Source organism: Mesitornis unicolor, unplaced genomic scaffold, assembly GCF_000695765.1.
Source record: "Mesitornis unicolor isolate BGI_N332 unplaced genomic scaffold, ASM69576v1 scaffold10227, whole genome shotgun sequence".
NCBI classification, from domain to species: domain Eukaryota; kingdom Metazoa; phylum Chordata; class Aves; order Mesitornithiformes; family Mesitornithidae; genus Mesitornis; species Mesitornis unicolor.
In genome coordinates this window covers 1,930-17,045 of record NW_010197087.1, presented here as the reverse complement: position 1 = coordinate 17,045, position 15,116 = coordinate 1,930, and the positions used below count along the sequence as shown (strand labels likewise).

The window sequence follows — 15,116 nt, the reverse complement described above, 5'->3', positions numbered from 1 at the left end:
GCATTCAAGTCCAGTTTTCCCTACAGGCAAGATTCCATGCTCTTTTGACCTGACTTTTGAATCCTGTCTTCTGAAATTCAAGCTTAAAAAAAAATATATATTTTTGCCAAGTTCTGGTGCCTGTTATACGACAGGTATGTACAGAGGTCTTAGACATAATGTAACCTTAAGTCATCCAGAGTTAAAATAATGTTTACCCATTTTTAGAGGATTTAAAGTTGCCTTTGTCAAGGACCTGTGACAGTAAGTTGCTGTCAAGTTGGGATATCTTTCCTTGTGAAACTAAACCGTGTTTTTGTTTCTTTTCTAGTTAAGTGGCCCGTATATCCTTGTTTTCACACTTTTGAAGTGGTGCTAGAATGTAGTTAAGTTTACTATCAATGAGGGTAATTTGCCTGTGAGTTTATTTCAAACCTGCACTTACCCCACCAGCAGCCGTACTTGTTGACTGGATTCACTAATGTTCCCAGAGGCTTTTGGGCCCAGAGGATTTTTTGACAATCTCTTTCTTTCTCTGTCAACCTTTTAACAAGCATCAGTTTCTTTGCTTTGTGCTTTTGATGGCGCTTGTGTGATTACATCCGTTAGTGGATCTTCCCCGTTGCAAGCTGAGATAGGAGAAATCTATTAGCAAAGTGGTAGGTAATCTCGAAAATATAGTACATCAAAATATGCTTGTGTTTGGTTTCTCAGTGTAAAACTGGATCCTCCCAGTTAAGCAAGATTTTGCTGAGATACTGATTGAAAGCATTTCCTTCATTTTGACAGAAGTAATGAATGTTTGTCCTATACTTTAACACATTATACAAAATAATCTGACTGTACTAGAAAAAAAACTAGAAAAACTTCTAAGGCTGAAGTGGAGCAGAGGATAAGGAGTTCCTCCAACTGGAAGGATTCCAGATGTGTGCAGTAGTTGCGTAACTTCCATGGGTCTGGTTGTAAGCCTTTTAGATGTTTGGTGGCAAACATAGTTCATGGCGCTGGAGATGGGCTAGAACTGCGTCAAAGGAAGGTTCTGCCTGGAGGTAGCCACATTTTCAGATACAGAATTTCTTGGAGCACTGGTTATTTTACGTGTTGCTTCCATGTTTTTGTTAACGTCTTCTCGAGTTTTACCTTGAACCTATATCTGAAATTATTTGTAGTGATTTATTGCATCAATGAAAGAAGAATTGAGCATGTGTTTGCAGTATTTCTGAATCTGCTGTATCTGTATGGTACTCAAATTGCAATCAGTTCAGATAATGTTATGCTCAGGTAAAATGTTATACTTGAATACTGTTCAGAAATAGTTTTTATTGATATCCACTTGCAAAGATCTACATTTAAAGTCACAGTTTTTTGAAGTTTATACTTGTTCTGGGCATAACTTTATGAAAGAGTAAGGGATAAATTGATGTCTTAAAAATAATTTTAAAATAAAAACATGAATTGCAGCTGTGTGGGGAACGTGTTTCAATGAATTTTGTTTGTATTATGAAACTCTTGACATAAGATGTGTTCTAAGAGCCTTGATTTTGTCAACAAAGCATTCTCTGGAAGTTCAAAATCTGAAATGTATGCATGTTACTGAACAATATTCATCTTATTTTAGGAAAATAGAAGATGAAGAAGTAAACAAAGACCAGATTTTGCTTGAAAAAGAAGCTGAAGTAAGATAACAGAACTCTGTACTCTTGTGATGGGGGAATTTTTATTCTTGTATCACTACTTAGATCAAATTATTTATGTAATCTTGGTAATTTGTAAAGCTAAAGACAGAATTTGCTAGTATAGAGTTATTCAAGGTGCAGTAGCAAAACAGCAAAACAGCAAAGAGGTGTAGAGAATTCTCAGGGTATTGATTTATTGGAACAAGTGGAATCTGGTGAAATGCCGTTGTACACATCGGTGATGGATGTAATGCACGTTGTGTGGGGAGAGAGCACCATCCTCACATGAGAAGTTCTGAAGTTGGCAACTGTAAACTGGGAAAAAGACAGTTCAGTTGTGCAGCAAAGGAGGAACCAATGGCAGGAATTGTCAGGAATAAACCCAGAAATTCCCATTCTGCCACTGCGATAAATCCATAATGCATAGCTCTAACACTGTTTTCATTGCCCCCTAACCCTAAAAGGATACAGCCAGGACTAGAAACAGTAGAGTGAATAGCAAGAAGTGGGCAGAAAGGCAGAAGTGGAAATGTGAGGCAGATCCCATACAAGGTGAGATTAGGTTAATGTTCTTGTTGGGAAGTGGATGACAGAAGGGGAGAATATAGTAAGGGGCTTACATAGCCATAGATGGCAGGGTGAAGGGGAGTCTGCTATACAAGAAACAGGTCACACACTTAATGAGATTAATAGGTGTCTGATTTCAAATTACAAAAGATACTTTTAAGATAGTCTGTTAAGTGTGGAACCATTAGCATGGAATTTTGTACATAGGAGGAATGCAGATAAGCTCAAGAATGCTGAGAGACTGGAGAGAGTTACTTTCTCCATGACTGTACTCACTAAACACAAAGGTAGAATTTTTTGGTTTTGCAAGTTCAGAATTGACAGATTTCTGGAGTTTGAGAACTTATGTCAGGAAATACTGGGAGTGTGCACCTGGCTGTTAGGCTCATCCATGCACTTGCTAATGGCCAGTGTTGCAGAGTGGGCTGAGTCAGATGGAGTTTTTTGTCTGCCCTGGCACAAGCAGACATTCTGTCCTCTATTGGTGGTCTTAGTGGCTACCCAAGTTCCAGCAGATAACGAGAGTAAAAATTAAAAGGGTTGTTGTTTCAAGGAATATGAAAAAAGAATAGTGTAAATATTTCACATTAACCTGAGATTGTACCTATCAGATAAAGATAATGTGTTCCCTCTTTGCTATTAATAATTAATAGTGTGGTGGCAGCAAAGAATCATTCTGAGGTGAGAGATTAGGATACAGGATTCTTCTGTGCTACTTTTCCAGCTTCGTCGCATGCAGGAGATGATAGCGAGAATGCAGGCGCAGATGCAGATGCAGATGCAAAGTGGAGAAGGAGATGGCGGTGGAGTTCATGGACAGCACGTATGAAGTCTTTGGTGAGATGTTCTAATAGCCACTTAAACGGTTTTGCTTTTAACTGCTTTTTATTGTGATTGGTGTGAAGAGGTTTTGGGGCAATGTTTGCAAGAAGGGTTTGCATAGGCTTCAATCTTATTTTAATTTTTGAGGTTTAACTGCTGGCTGTGGAGCAAAACTAAACATTAGTGTGATTGTGTATGTGTGTGTGGATATATATAAAAATTAGTTTTTAGAGAAAGTCAATGCAATATATATGCTGGCAGTAATCATGGAAAGAGTCTTTGAAGTTGTGTAAATGTGCGATTCTCAAACCCATGATGAAGCCAGTGTTTTGTTGTGACTTTTAAAATGTGTGCAGTTCTTTCAGGTTTCTGACTGTGAGAAGATAGCTGATCTTTAATTGTATTTTTCTGCCTTGTTTTCAGATTACTTTGTACCCTGACTCAAAGGAGACTTCTGGAGTTACATTATGGTGGTGTTATACCATAAAGGATGCCTTTTGCTTAACATGTGACTTGGAGTTTGCTTTAGAGTTTAATGTGGAAATGCATTGTGGTAACTCTTGTGATACGTATTTCATAACATGTAGTCAGCTGATGTTTTATATGTTATACACATTTGACTTTGTTTTTGTTTAGTAATTCTTATATTGAGCGTATTTTCAATTTCCCATTGTATTAGGGATACAAAATAGACATGGAGACTTCTCTAGCTGATACAGCGTTAGATTTTTTTTTTTAATACAGCTTATTAGCCCCTTGCCTTTAATTTTGTATTACATTTAGAAGTAAACAGCTGTCAGTGATATCTTGTTCATGGCATGTAATGCTCACCTCACTAAGGATCCCTGCAGGGTTAATTTTATATTTTTTGCAGTGTTTACAGGTGTGTGCCTGTGAGACCTTCAGCCCTTTTCCTGTCTCTGCTCGCTGTAGATTATTTCCTTGGCCTCTGCAAGTATAAGATTAAAATTCAAGCATGCCTTGTGTCTTAAGAAAAGAAGTAAGAGGAAATGCCTCTTTTAAGAAGCACACTGTATTTTATATGACAGGCATTATTTCCTTCAGATTTAACCTCGAGGGACATATATTCTTTATTGTTTGCCTAAAATCTCTTAATCTATTGCAGATAATTTTTAAGAGTTCCTTGTAGGTCAGCACAAATCAGTCCTGCTATTTTCTGGCATTACTGTAGCCAAATAAACTTATAATAATGCTGATATTGTTAAAGGCAGTAAACCCCAAAGAGTAGTTTTCTATGCACGAGTGTTTCCTATATCCAAATGCATAAGAAATTCTATAATTCCTAATGAGTATTTTCATACTATTTTCAGGGCATTGCAATCTGTTAATTGTAGTATAAAATATATACGAGCACACTTCTCTTTTATTACAGCGGTCTGTGCCTGACAGGATCAATGCAAACTGTATTTTGGGTCCTGCTCCAAGATGGAGTTAGCAGTATTACTTCGGAAGTGACTCTGCTAAGTCACCCTTTTATTTTAGGCCAAAGTCACTTTCCTTAACACTGATAGTAAAGGAGGTTGGTTTGTAGCTTGACAGGACTTCTACTGCATATCATGTCTGGAATTATGTTTGCTGTACGTAGTAACAGCTGCAGTCTACAGCCACATGGGTGGTAGCTGACAGGGTAAGCAGCAATACACCATGGGTGGTTTTTCTACTACTTCTGATAAAGCCAGCAATCAGATTTCCTCATCTATTAGAGAACGTTGTTATCTGAACAGCTGACAAATAGATAGAACTGCAACGTTTTTCTCTTCTTGGAGCTCAGGTGCAGCTGTGACTTTTCTATCTTTTTTTTTTATGTTTCTTGGAAAAATTAATAGGATTTCTACAGCTAATGTATAATTCCAGTGGTACTTAAATGGCTAGATTGAATATAAACCTGCTAAGCAACTGAAATTTTTACTTGCCTGAAACTACTGTTTATGAATTGTTTTATAGTTGCATCTTTCTAAAAATGTGAAGTAAAATCCCGCATTGTAGCCTTTGCAAGGGAGCTCCAGTTTTCTTCTCAGGAGCCATGACTGTCAAAGTTTTCAGCAACTCATTTGACTTCCTGAACCTTGACAGCAGTGAAAATGAGAGCATTTTTGTGTCTTCATGTGCACAGAAGTGTTAAATCCCATTTTGCCAAATGTTTACATATAAAACTTAGATGGAAAAACAGGCGTTTCTAAGTTCTTGTCCTGCTTTTTCAAAAGAACGTGTAGAAACAAAGCCATGTGGCACTATTGTCAGAAAACACTCCACAACACCTTATTTCTTAATCTTTTGGTATATTTTTGTGAATCAGTTGTCATAAATTTACCAAAAGAACTTACTATAAACTTAAGTCATCTAATACTTTGTGAAGTCCTATGCTCTGTGCTGTTCTTCAGTTGCCCCAGATGTGTTTGGTTTGGTTTTTTGGACTTTTCTGGTAATGCAGCATTTGTCTACTTTTAAGCTATTTGTCTGGTACCTCTCTGTTAAATGCTTTGATGCTTCAGACGCTGTCCACTTTGCCAAGAAGAGCAACTCTGGGGCGCTCGTGTTTCCACCTATGAGCTGCAATACTCTAAACCTGTACTTGAAGAAAAACTGTGAAAACTAAAATGTACACATGAGAGGCTGGTTGTTCTTGGACTCTCTCTGTGTATGTTGGTTTGATAGTTTTTTTCCCTGTATTTTCTAGAAAACATGGGAACAAAAGCAGATCATCCATGCGTCGAGTGCTGTTTGGTCACTACCTGTGGAATTATTTTAGGCAATATCTTATTCTTTGAAATATCAACTTATCTATTAAAATATTTGATCAAAATAAAGTACTCTGTTTGGTTCTTAGGCAAATAATTTTTGATCTACGAATTCTAGCAGGAGAAATATTTTCCTATGGGAGTTTTGTTTAGTTTTGTTTTTAATAGGAAAAAGCAAATCTTTGGCACTTGCCTTTTTAACTGAAATCCTTAAGGCAGCTAATTGCTGCTGCTTCCCGAGTCTGGGGCAGTCGTTCACAGCGCGCCTGATGTCTCTGAAGCTCTCTGAAGGTCTATTTCCCCTTCACTTTTCTTGCGATGGTCTTGCAATGAATGGCTTTGTGGTGAGACGGGAAAAGTGCGACTGCCTTTCTCAGCCTCTGTTTCAGACAAACTCAACTACTGGTGGGAGAGAAACTTGGAGACAGAAGGTAGATGTTGTTTGGTGGCTTGCTGACCTGCCCACAGTTGTTTTTCTGTTACAGCACTGTTACGGTTTTTATTTTAGGAGCCAAAATACTTCTGAATTTGCAGAGCTTTATAGTTGGTAGCAAAAATTACTTGGTCTTGGTACAAAAATCTGTTATATTCTATTTTATGTACTGCCATTAGCCAAAACTATAATAAAAAAATGCTAATGTACACTTTTCTTGTTGTGATTCTTTATTAAAATCAACCCTGGCAATATTAATTTGTTTGTGGTGACATGTTTTAAATATAAAGGAGAAATGCAGATGTGGTTGAAAGAGAGCACATTGATGAACCTGCATAAAACACGGTTATTAAGTATCATATACTCCACATGTACTGGTGCAGTGCATTTCCCTGTGGGTGTTCCCAGAGCTGCCAATGTCCTGCCTATGGGATCTTGCTTCCTCAGCAGCTCTCACCAAACCTGAGTGTCCCTTAATTATTACGTTAGCATAGAAAGAAGGTACTTGTGAGGTGTTCGGGGTCACTGTTTTCTCTCGTGAATCATGCTTTATCTCTGGAGAGGGTGAAAGGGTGTTTGATCTTTGTTCCAGGTATTCCAAAATAATTTAGGGCTCATTTTCCTGTGAAACGACTTCAACAGCCCCTGTGGCTGTTACAGATTCAGAGCACCGTGTCCTTGGTTTTGGATTCTTGAGCTAACTTAATACCAGAGGATTTTACAGCAGGTCTGTAAATTTGGAACAAGGCATTCTTGCATGTGCCCTGGTCTGGACAGCTCGCCTGGGGCTGCTGTACTGGATTCCTGTGCATTGCTGGGGGCACACATTATGTGGACAGACCCCTCCACAGGGTAAAACCTGTGCTTCTTGTGACCCTTCACACGTGGTTTTAAAGTCTGTGTATGTTTCATTCATTCGGGTGACGGAACAACTGCGTAAATGACAACAGTGTGTCAGAGTCACTTACTGAAGAAGACTTTTTGCATGTACTGATTGTATCTTTTGTCAGAACGGCAGGTGTAGAAGCCTACTTTCATCCAGTTCTGAAAAGGAGTGCTGGAAAATAATTGCGCCAAGTGTAGCACAATGAAATACAGACTTGAAAATGTATTGCTAGTAAAAAAATCTTCCAGATTTATCCATTTTGTGCACAAAACCAGAATAGTAATTGTGGAGAGGGCCTGAAATAGCATGTTAAAACCGACCTGTGAAACACCTCACAAAACTGGGTAAGCACAAACAGCTTTCTGTTCAGAGACATGGGGGTCGGTGTCAGGGGTCTTCTCAAACCTTTTTATTATACACTCATATGCAGGAAGAAAAAGGAAGATTGGCATTGAAAAAAATTTACAGTATTTTAGTGTAAATATTACACTGATAAAACTGATACTGATAAACTTAACTATCCCTATTGAAAATGTCCTGTGTACGTTGTTTTGCTGTCACCAGTGCTAGAGGCAATGTTGCTGCCTGAAAAATGCATTAATGCATGTTTACTTACATGCTGGAACAGGTTTTACTTTCCTTTAAATCTGCTGGCTAAAGCCAAGCTATAGCTTTATTTTAGAGGAATTGCAGTGCGCTGTCAGTGTATGGCTACACAGATAAACCCCTATGTTTTTTATATGCAGTACCATAATACAGCTGTATGTATTTGGGTGCAGGTTTTCTATACAACCATGTATGTGTATACTCTTTAATCTTTTTCTCTGAATGCATTTCTCATCCAATTTATGCCTCCCCTTCTGTGACTATTTCTTTTCCAGTCCTCTGTGCCCACTCACACCATTCTTCACCATGCTTGGGATTTATTTTCTTCTGATTGTCTCTGTGCTATTCAGTAGATTTTTCTCTTCCATCTTTAGTCTCCTGCCCTTTCTTTTTCCTTCTCCCGCTTGGTATCCTGCATGTTTCCAGTGTTTTTCTCATGTTTCACCCATGCCTTTGGGTAACGTTCCTGTAGGTTCCTCTTGTGCTCATTCGAGCGACAGTGGGTTGTCAATGAAACTGTTCCTTTTTCTGAAGGGAGTTGTTGGAGCTCACCCCCTGGCCTAATTCTGAACATTCAGATGGCTGGGCTGGAGAGCCATCTATAGAGCCATTTACACCAGTTGCTCCTAGGCTTCCCAGTTAGCCAGCACCTGGGGATGAGGCAGTCATACCCCTCTCTTCAGAGACACTCCAGTGACCTCAGGGCAAGTGGCTGAGATGAGAGCTGGCTTGCGATGCTAGAAGAAAGAAATGTTTTTCATTTCATTAACAAATTCTACCAAAAGATTAGATTCAAGTTTTCTCTTAATGCACTGTCAGGTTTTGCTCCTGGGCAGCAGTATCCAAAGGTCTGCTGCAAAAAGGGATGGAGGGGTTTTTTCATTGCTGTATCTTCTACAGAAGCTGGAAATGAGTAGGAAATCCTCACAAGACTCTGAAAGAGATGAAGTTCACATTTGTGAATTTTAACTTTGGTGTCAGCTGAGTCCCCTGTTTATATCTGTGTAGACAGCACGAAGAAGTGTCTTGTCTTTAGGTGACTGTCCTGCCCCACACAGAGTCCTTTGCTTCGCTGTGAGGGTGGTGAGACACTGGTGCCATGGAAGTGTCTGAAGTGGAAGGCAAACAAGGTTGTTGATTCCTGGCAGTCTGGGGAATGTGCAGGAACATAATCCATAAAGGCTTTGGGGAGAATTGAAACTGTCACTTGGGAAGACATTGCACTGGAAATTATGTGGTCTTCCATATTTGCTGTTTTCCCAACACTGTGTATGGAACAGTGCACAAGGAGCACTGGAGGGGGTTCTCCCTGTGCCGGTGATGTTGTAGCTGTGGCCTTGTATTGGGTTTGCTTGGCAAGGCTTTGGTAGCAAGGAGGCTACAAGGCTGGCTTCTGTGAGAAGCTGCCAGAAGCTTCCCCTGTGACCTATAGAGCCAATGTCAGTCGGCTCCAAGGTGGATCAGGGACAGTGGTAGCACCTCTGGGATAACATATTTAGGAAGGGGAAAAACCTGCTGGGCAACAACAGCTGGAGAGAGGAAAGAGAAGATATGAGAGAAACAACTCTGCAGACACCAAGGTCAGTGAAGGAGGGGGAGGAGGTGCTCCAGGTGCTGGAGAGATTCTCCTGCAGCCCATGATGAAAGGCTATGGTGAGACAGGCTGTCCCCTGCAGCCCATGGAGGTTAACGGTGGAGCAGATATCCCTCTGCAGCCTGTGGAGGACCCCATGCCAGAGCAGGTGGATGCCCAAAGGAGGTTGTGACCCTGTGGAGAGCCCACGTTGGAGCGGGCTCTGGGCAGGACCTGTGGACCCGTGGAGAGAGGAGCCCATGCTGGAGCAGGTTTGCTGGCAGGACCTGTGACCCTGTGGGGGACCCATGCTGGAGGAGTCCACTCCTGAAGGACTGCACGCATGGAAGGGACCCACCATGGGGCAGTTCACGAAGAACTGCAGCCCATGGGAAGGACTCACACTGGAGAAGTTCATGGAGGACTGTCTCCTGTGGGAGGGACCCCACACTGGAGCAGAGGAAGATGGTGAGGAGGCAAAAGCAGCAGAGATGAGATGAACTGACTCCAGCCCTGTTCTCTGTCCCCCTGCACCCCTGGAGGCAAGGATGGAAGTAGAGAATTCAGGAGTAAAGTCGAGCCCAGGAAGAAGGGAGGGGTGTGGGGAAGGTGTTCTAAGATTTGGTTTTATTTCTCGTTCCCTTACTCTGATTTGATTGGTAATAAATTAAATTGATTTCTCCAACTCGTCCGTTTTGCCTGTGACAGTAATTGCTGAGTGAGGTCCCTATTTTTGTCTTGACCCACGAGCCTTTTGTTACATTTTTCTCTCCCCTGCTCCACTGAGGAGGGAGGGTTTGGTGGGCACCTGGTGAACCCATCACAGCGCCCCGGATTGGCTTTCTTCTATGTGGCATCAGCTGCCAGGCCGTGCAGGTGGAGCCGTGCTGTTACCTGCTCCTGAGTCCTTTTGTAGGGACATTTGAATGATGCAGCCACCAACCTGTTGTCACAGTAACTAGGTGAGAGTACATGTGATGAAGTCAGATCTGGTGTGATTCTGAGTCAAATCAGGGAGTAAGAGGAGGAAGATGTTTGCCTACGGAGTCATTTGGTGGCTGGGGTTGTTGACTGCGCAGCCCAGACGCGATAGGATCACCTGGCTCTGGCTCACGGCCACGTGTGGGTGTGTCCAAGTTTGAGGTGCGCCGGGGAGTTTCTATGGTGTTTAGCAAGGTGAGATCTTCTGATGTCGCCCTACGTTTGCAAGTTTAGTTTCGGTGCTTGAAGTGCAGTAGACAAATGAAGCTGGCTTCCACCCCAGGAGTGGGAGCCTGTAAATCCAGCAGGACAGATTTTAATGCTTTTGATTAGTTTTTACTTTTCAGAAGCTTTTCCATAAGGGCGAGACCAACACCTGGGTCTGGCTGATCCTGCAGTGGTGCTGGCTCCATGTCCAGAGGTTTTTTCCCTGAAGAAAACATGCGGTTTGGCTCTGCCGTGCTGTTTCAGTGAAGCAGTCAGTGTCCTGACCGGCACTTTGGAAAGTTTGTACCCAGAGCAAGAAAACTGGTTTACATTTTCATTTCATGCCCAGGAAACAGTTTCAGGCTGCCTACTGTGTCTACTCTGAGATACAGAAGAGATGCTGCAGGGATAGGGGTACAGGACCAGGATAGTGATCATCCCCCTGGGCACTGGTGAGGCCGCACCTTGAATCTTGTGTTCAGTTTTGGGCCCCTCACTCCAAGAAGGACATTGAGGGGCTGGAGCATGTCCAGAGAAGGGCAACGGAGCTGGGGAGGGGTCTGGAGCACAAGAATGATGGGGAGCAGCTGAGGGAGCTGGGGGTGTTCAGCCTGGAGAAGAGGAGGCTGAGGGGAGACCTTATCGCCCTCTACAGCTCCATGAAAGGAGGGGATAGCGAGGGGGGATTGGTCGCTTCTCCCAAGTAACAAGGGGTAGGATGAGAGGAAATGGCCTCAAGTTGTGCCAGGGGAGGGTTAGATTGGATATTGGGAAAAATTTCTTCCCTGAAATGGTTATCAAGCACTGGAAGGGGCTGCCCAGGGCAGTGGTGGAGTCACCATCCCTGGAGGGATTTAAAAGATGGGGAGATGAGGTGCTGAGGGACACAGTTTAGTGATGGACAAGTTATGGCTGGACTCAATGATCTTAAAAGTCTTTTCCAACCCCGACAGTGATGCAGTTCCATACCGACTGTACACTGCCCCATGCTGTGCTTGGTTTCTGCCGTTCTGCATCAGTGGGGAGCTCTGTGCTCTGCTGGCACAAACAGCGACAACAATTGGTTTGGTTTTGGGGGCAAAGGAGGGAATTTAACAGTTTGCCATTTGGTTATCTCATTTTTGAAAGTAACTGAAGGTAGCACACTTAGCATTACCAAAAAACCCAAGTCAGGTTTTTCTGGCAGTAAAATAATTGCCACACTGACCTGTTACTGTTTGTAGATCCTTAATTTTTCATTTTGCTCTGAAGTATCCTGTCCATGACACAGGCTGAGGCCTTTTTCTCCTTCATAGTTAAGATACCGGTCTTTGAAACATACATCATTATTAACTGGGCTTTGTGTAGCTGTGTCACTTGAAGTTTATTGGTATTTGACCGAGACAGGTGAAAAGAAAGTGATCTCTTTTTTCGTGTTAGAATTTCAGATTTTGGCAGAGTGGTGGTTGCTGTTTGGTGATGTTTCCCCCCCCCGAAACACTTACAGACATTTTTGATGTAGACCTTTGAAGCACTGTACAAGTAGTGACTGGATTGAACCCTTGTGCAGCTCCTCTGAGGTAACAAATACAGCCTGATTTTATGAGTAGGGAAATCAGATGAACCTCAAGGAGATTTTTGTTTAAAAAAGGTGGGAGGAGTTTTCTGACACTCTTGGTTTTATGGGTTTTGGTTTTTTTTTTTAGACCTTGCTGCTTCAGACATGCTTAGTTAACCTCAGCGTGCAGGTTTGGCAAGTAAAAAAGATAAATAAATTGCATGGTTGTAGAAAAGACTGCTTCATATCTGCTTAATGTGTGGGCTGTTACAGTCAAAGCACTAATAGCTATCGAAAAATCTTAGGATTCAGTTTAAAGCAAATTTAGGAGAATTCTGGGGACGTTTTTGCCCTTCTGCAATAGGACGGATTTACCACACGAGGGCAATACGCGATGGGACCGCGCCTGTTTCTCTACATTACCTACAGATGAAGAAAAGCGGTGGCACAGCTGGCAGTTTCTGCCTGGGCTTTCGTTCGCGTTTCTTTGCGGCTCCTGGCTTGCGAAGGCTCTGGGTCGTTGCTGCGTTGGTGCAGAGCCGCTGCTGGCCATCGCCTGCACCTTGTGGGTAGGGAGGACGTGTTCGGGCGAGCCCGTCAGTCAGACTGCAAGAAGCTGCAGAGCAAGTGCCTGCGTGTGCACAGGTATGAGCACAGGCTGCGCTTAATTTGTTTGTTGTAATTGCCACTCTCACCATGAGAGCTGACTTCAATGACAGGTACGGTTGTGAAAGTCAAAGCAGGCGATTGCAAAAAGAAGATTGCATCCATGCATTTTTTCTGTTCGCAGATGAGCAGAGTGTGTTCCCGTCCGTAAGTGCCCACACCTGTCCTAAAGAGTTGGTTAATACTGAAGGTTTAATTCTAGGTCAGAGGCTGGGGCTGGTGGACTTTGCACTTTGTAAGGGCAAGGTCATTGCGTGGTGGAGCATGTGTAGAAGGGCTCCAGGATAATGCCCCAGGGGGGAGCAACCTGCAAAGCTCGAAGGGTTACCCCTCTGAGAGGTGCCATAGTGTGAGGGGGCAGGCAGGAGTAGGTCAGACTGGAGGGGGAAACGCCTCACAAAACATCTACAGATTTCTGTAGCATGGAATTAGTTTCTGTAGCTGGTGTAGCAAGATGCTGCTAATGATGAGCATTATCTCTCTGCCAGCAGAACAAGGTGCCTCCAGGTCAATGTTAACCTGGTGTAAGAGAGTAATTCCAGAGAGTGATATGGTGTTATTATCTAAGTATGTCTGTGTTGTTGTCCAGGTATCTCTGTGTTATTCATTCTTTGTGCTGATTGTGCAGTTCAAATCTCCGGTTATCCAGCAACCCCTGTTTGCCTTGGCTTGAGTCTTTTGCCTTTGTGTATGACAGCCAGTGCATTGATGAAATTCTGTGATTTCACTCTCTTCTTTTTCATGTTTTCCTACCATCTGGGGTGCAAGTGGGTTGTGAGTACAGAACCCCACCTGGCTATAATTGTGGAAATCAGCTTGGTTTTCCTGTTTGAGAAGTGGTCTGATGCAACTCTGAGCTGTTAGGTAGAGAATTTGTTTATCACCAATGAGACAGGTTGAGGAATGACTCGGCAATCTGTGTAGACCAGTCTCTACAGAGATGTCTGAGTCAATGTGGAAGGCAATCCAGAGAACAGGTTGGTGAGACAAGACAACCAATCTCCTGTCTGGTTCTGCTGCGCAGAAACTGCAAAGTCCTTGACTGAGCTCTTCTGGGATGAAACACTTTCAGATCAGGAATATGCACAGGGTGATCACCAATTGTCCTTACAGTCAACTGGAGAAGTGAACACATTTGTGGAAATGAGAATTTTTTCCCTTGGTGGACCTCTGAGATGCTCTACAGCTGGCACTGAGACACCAGGTCCCTCAAGGTAGTGAGAAAGAAGAGTGACCATCCTGTGGAGAAAGCAATCAGCCCTTGCAGTTAGTCCCAAGGGGCACTGTGCCTAGGCTTAGGTTAACAATGTATACAGCAAATTGTTGACTATCTCCAGGTAGCAATTGACAGGAGAATTGTGGTACAAGGCACCGCATTAGCTTGACCCAAAGTAGGACAAGAGCCGTGCACTGTGGCCATGCACAGCTCTGCAAACTGCCCCCCAGGGTTGCTGCTGCGTCGGCTGGGCTACCTGCCATGAAATCCACACCAATCCACCTTCGCGTCTTCAGCCATGGCTTGTCTCCACGTGTCAGCGTTATACAGTCCCGGTATGACGTGCTGGAGAAGTGGTGACACGCAGCCCAGTTAAAGTGGGGCAGCGTGGTGTATGTGGTATAAAACACTGGTTTAAATGGCAGTAACTATTTCCATTCCCAGCTATACCCATTTTGTGCTATAGACAGAAGTGGAGACATAATGTAAGGTTTTGGAACTGCTTGCCTTGTTACAAGAAGAGAGACCTCTAAGAAACAGAACTCTGTAGTGTGCATTAGGAAAATACGTGCTAACAAAATCAGCAACAGGTATAATTTCTCTGTCAGCAGAGTTTCTTTTTGCCAGGATGAAGGATTTGAACAGGAAGAAGCTTTCCCAGCTGCTGTTTTTCTTGGTTGGGTAAGAAGTCTGCTTTGAAGGACTTTCACCACCCTCATCCAGAGGGTGATTAAAGAAAGATGACATCATAGCGCAGCAAAAGGGTAATTCTAATTGTCCCACTCAGGCCAAGAGCAGAATACGGTGTAGATTATCTGTAATATGAGTTGAGTGAACAAGTTACACCTCATTATCAGGTTTTATCTCACAAGGATAAAATTGTACTTTGCCCTGACACTGCCGTCCTCCCAGCTGACTTCCACGTGGGATGACATTATTCTTCTTCTAGCTTTGTTCTCTAAACTTCCTCCTCCTGTAAAGGATTCAGACACGCTGCCTGGATGGTCAGGAAATTTGCCTTCATGGGAAATGTCACCTGTTATAGTGACAGGTACATGTGTTATAGTTTTCTTATATATGAAAAAACCTATTATAGAAAGGGTTTAGCATCCAGGCAGCAGTAGATGCCATGTACCATCAGTCATAAAATCACAGAATTGATTAGGTTGGAAAAGACCTGGTAGAAACAGAGGTACTGGGTATGTGGA

At 42.8% G+C, this 15,116-nt stretch overlaps 1 protein-coding gene across 2 annotated transcripts in view; it reads left to right on the top strand.

Annotated features, from left to right (window-relative positions):
* Window positions 1–3,051, top strand: part of SEPT2 (septin 2) — a 13,145-nt gene extending 10,094 nt beyond the window's left edge. For both annotated transcript variants that reach the window (XM_010188686.1, XM_010188685.1), the window contains 2 exons: window positions 1,598–1,655; window positions 2,947–3,051. In XM_010188686.1, coding sequence (XP_010186988.1) covers window positions 1,598–1,655; window positions 2,947–3,051 — 163 coding nt within the window. The remainder of the gene's footprint in view (window positions 1–1,597; window positions 1,656–2,946) is intronic.
* The last annotated feature ends 12,065 nt before the right edge of the window (window positions 3,052–15,116 follow it).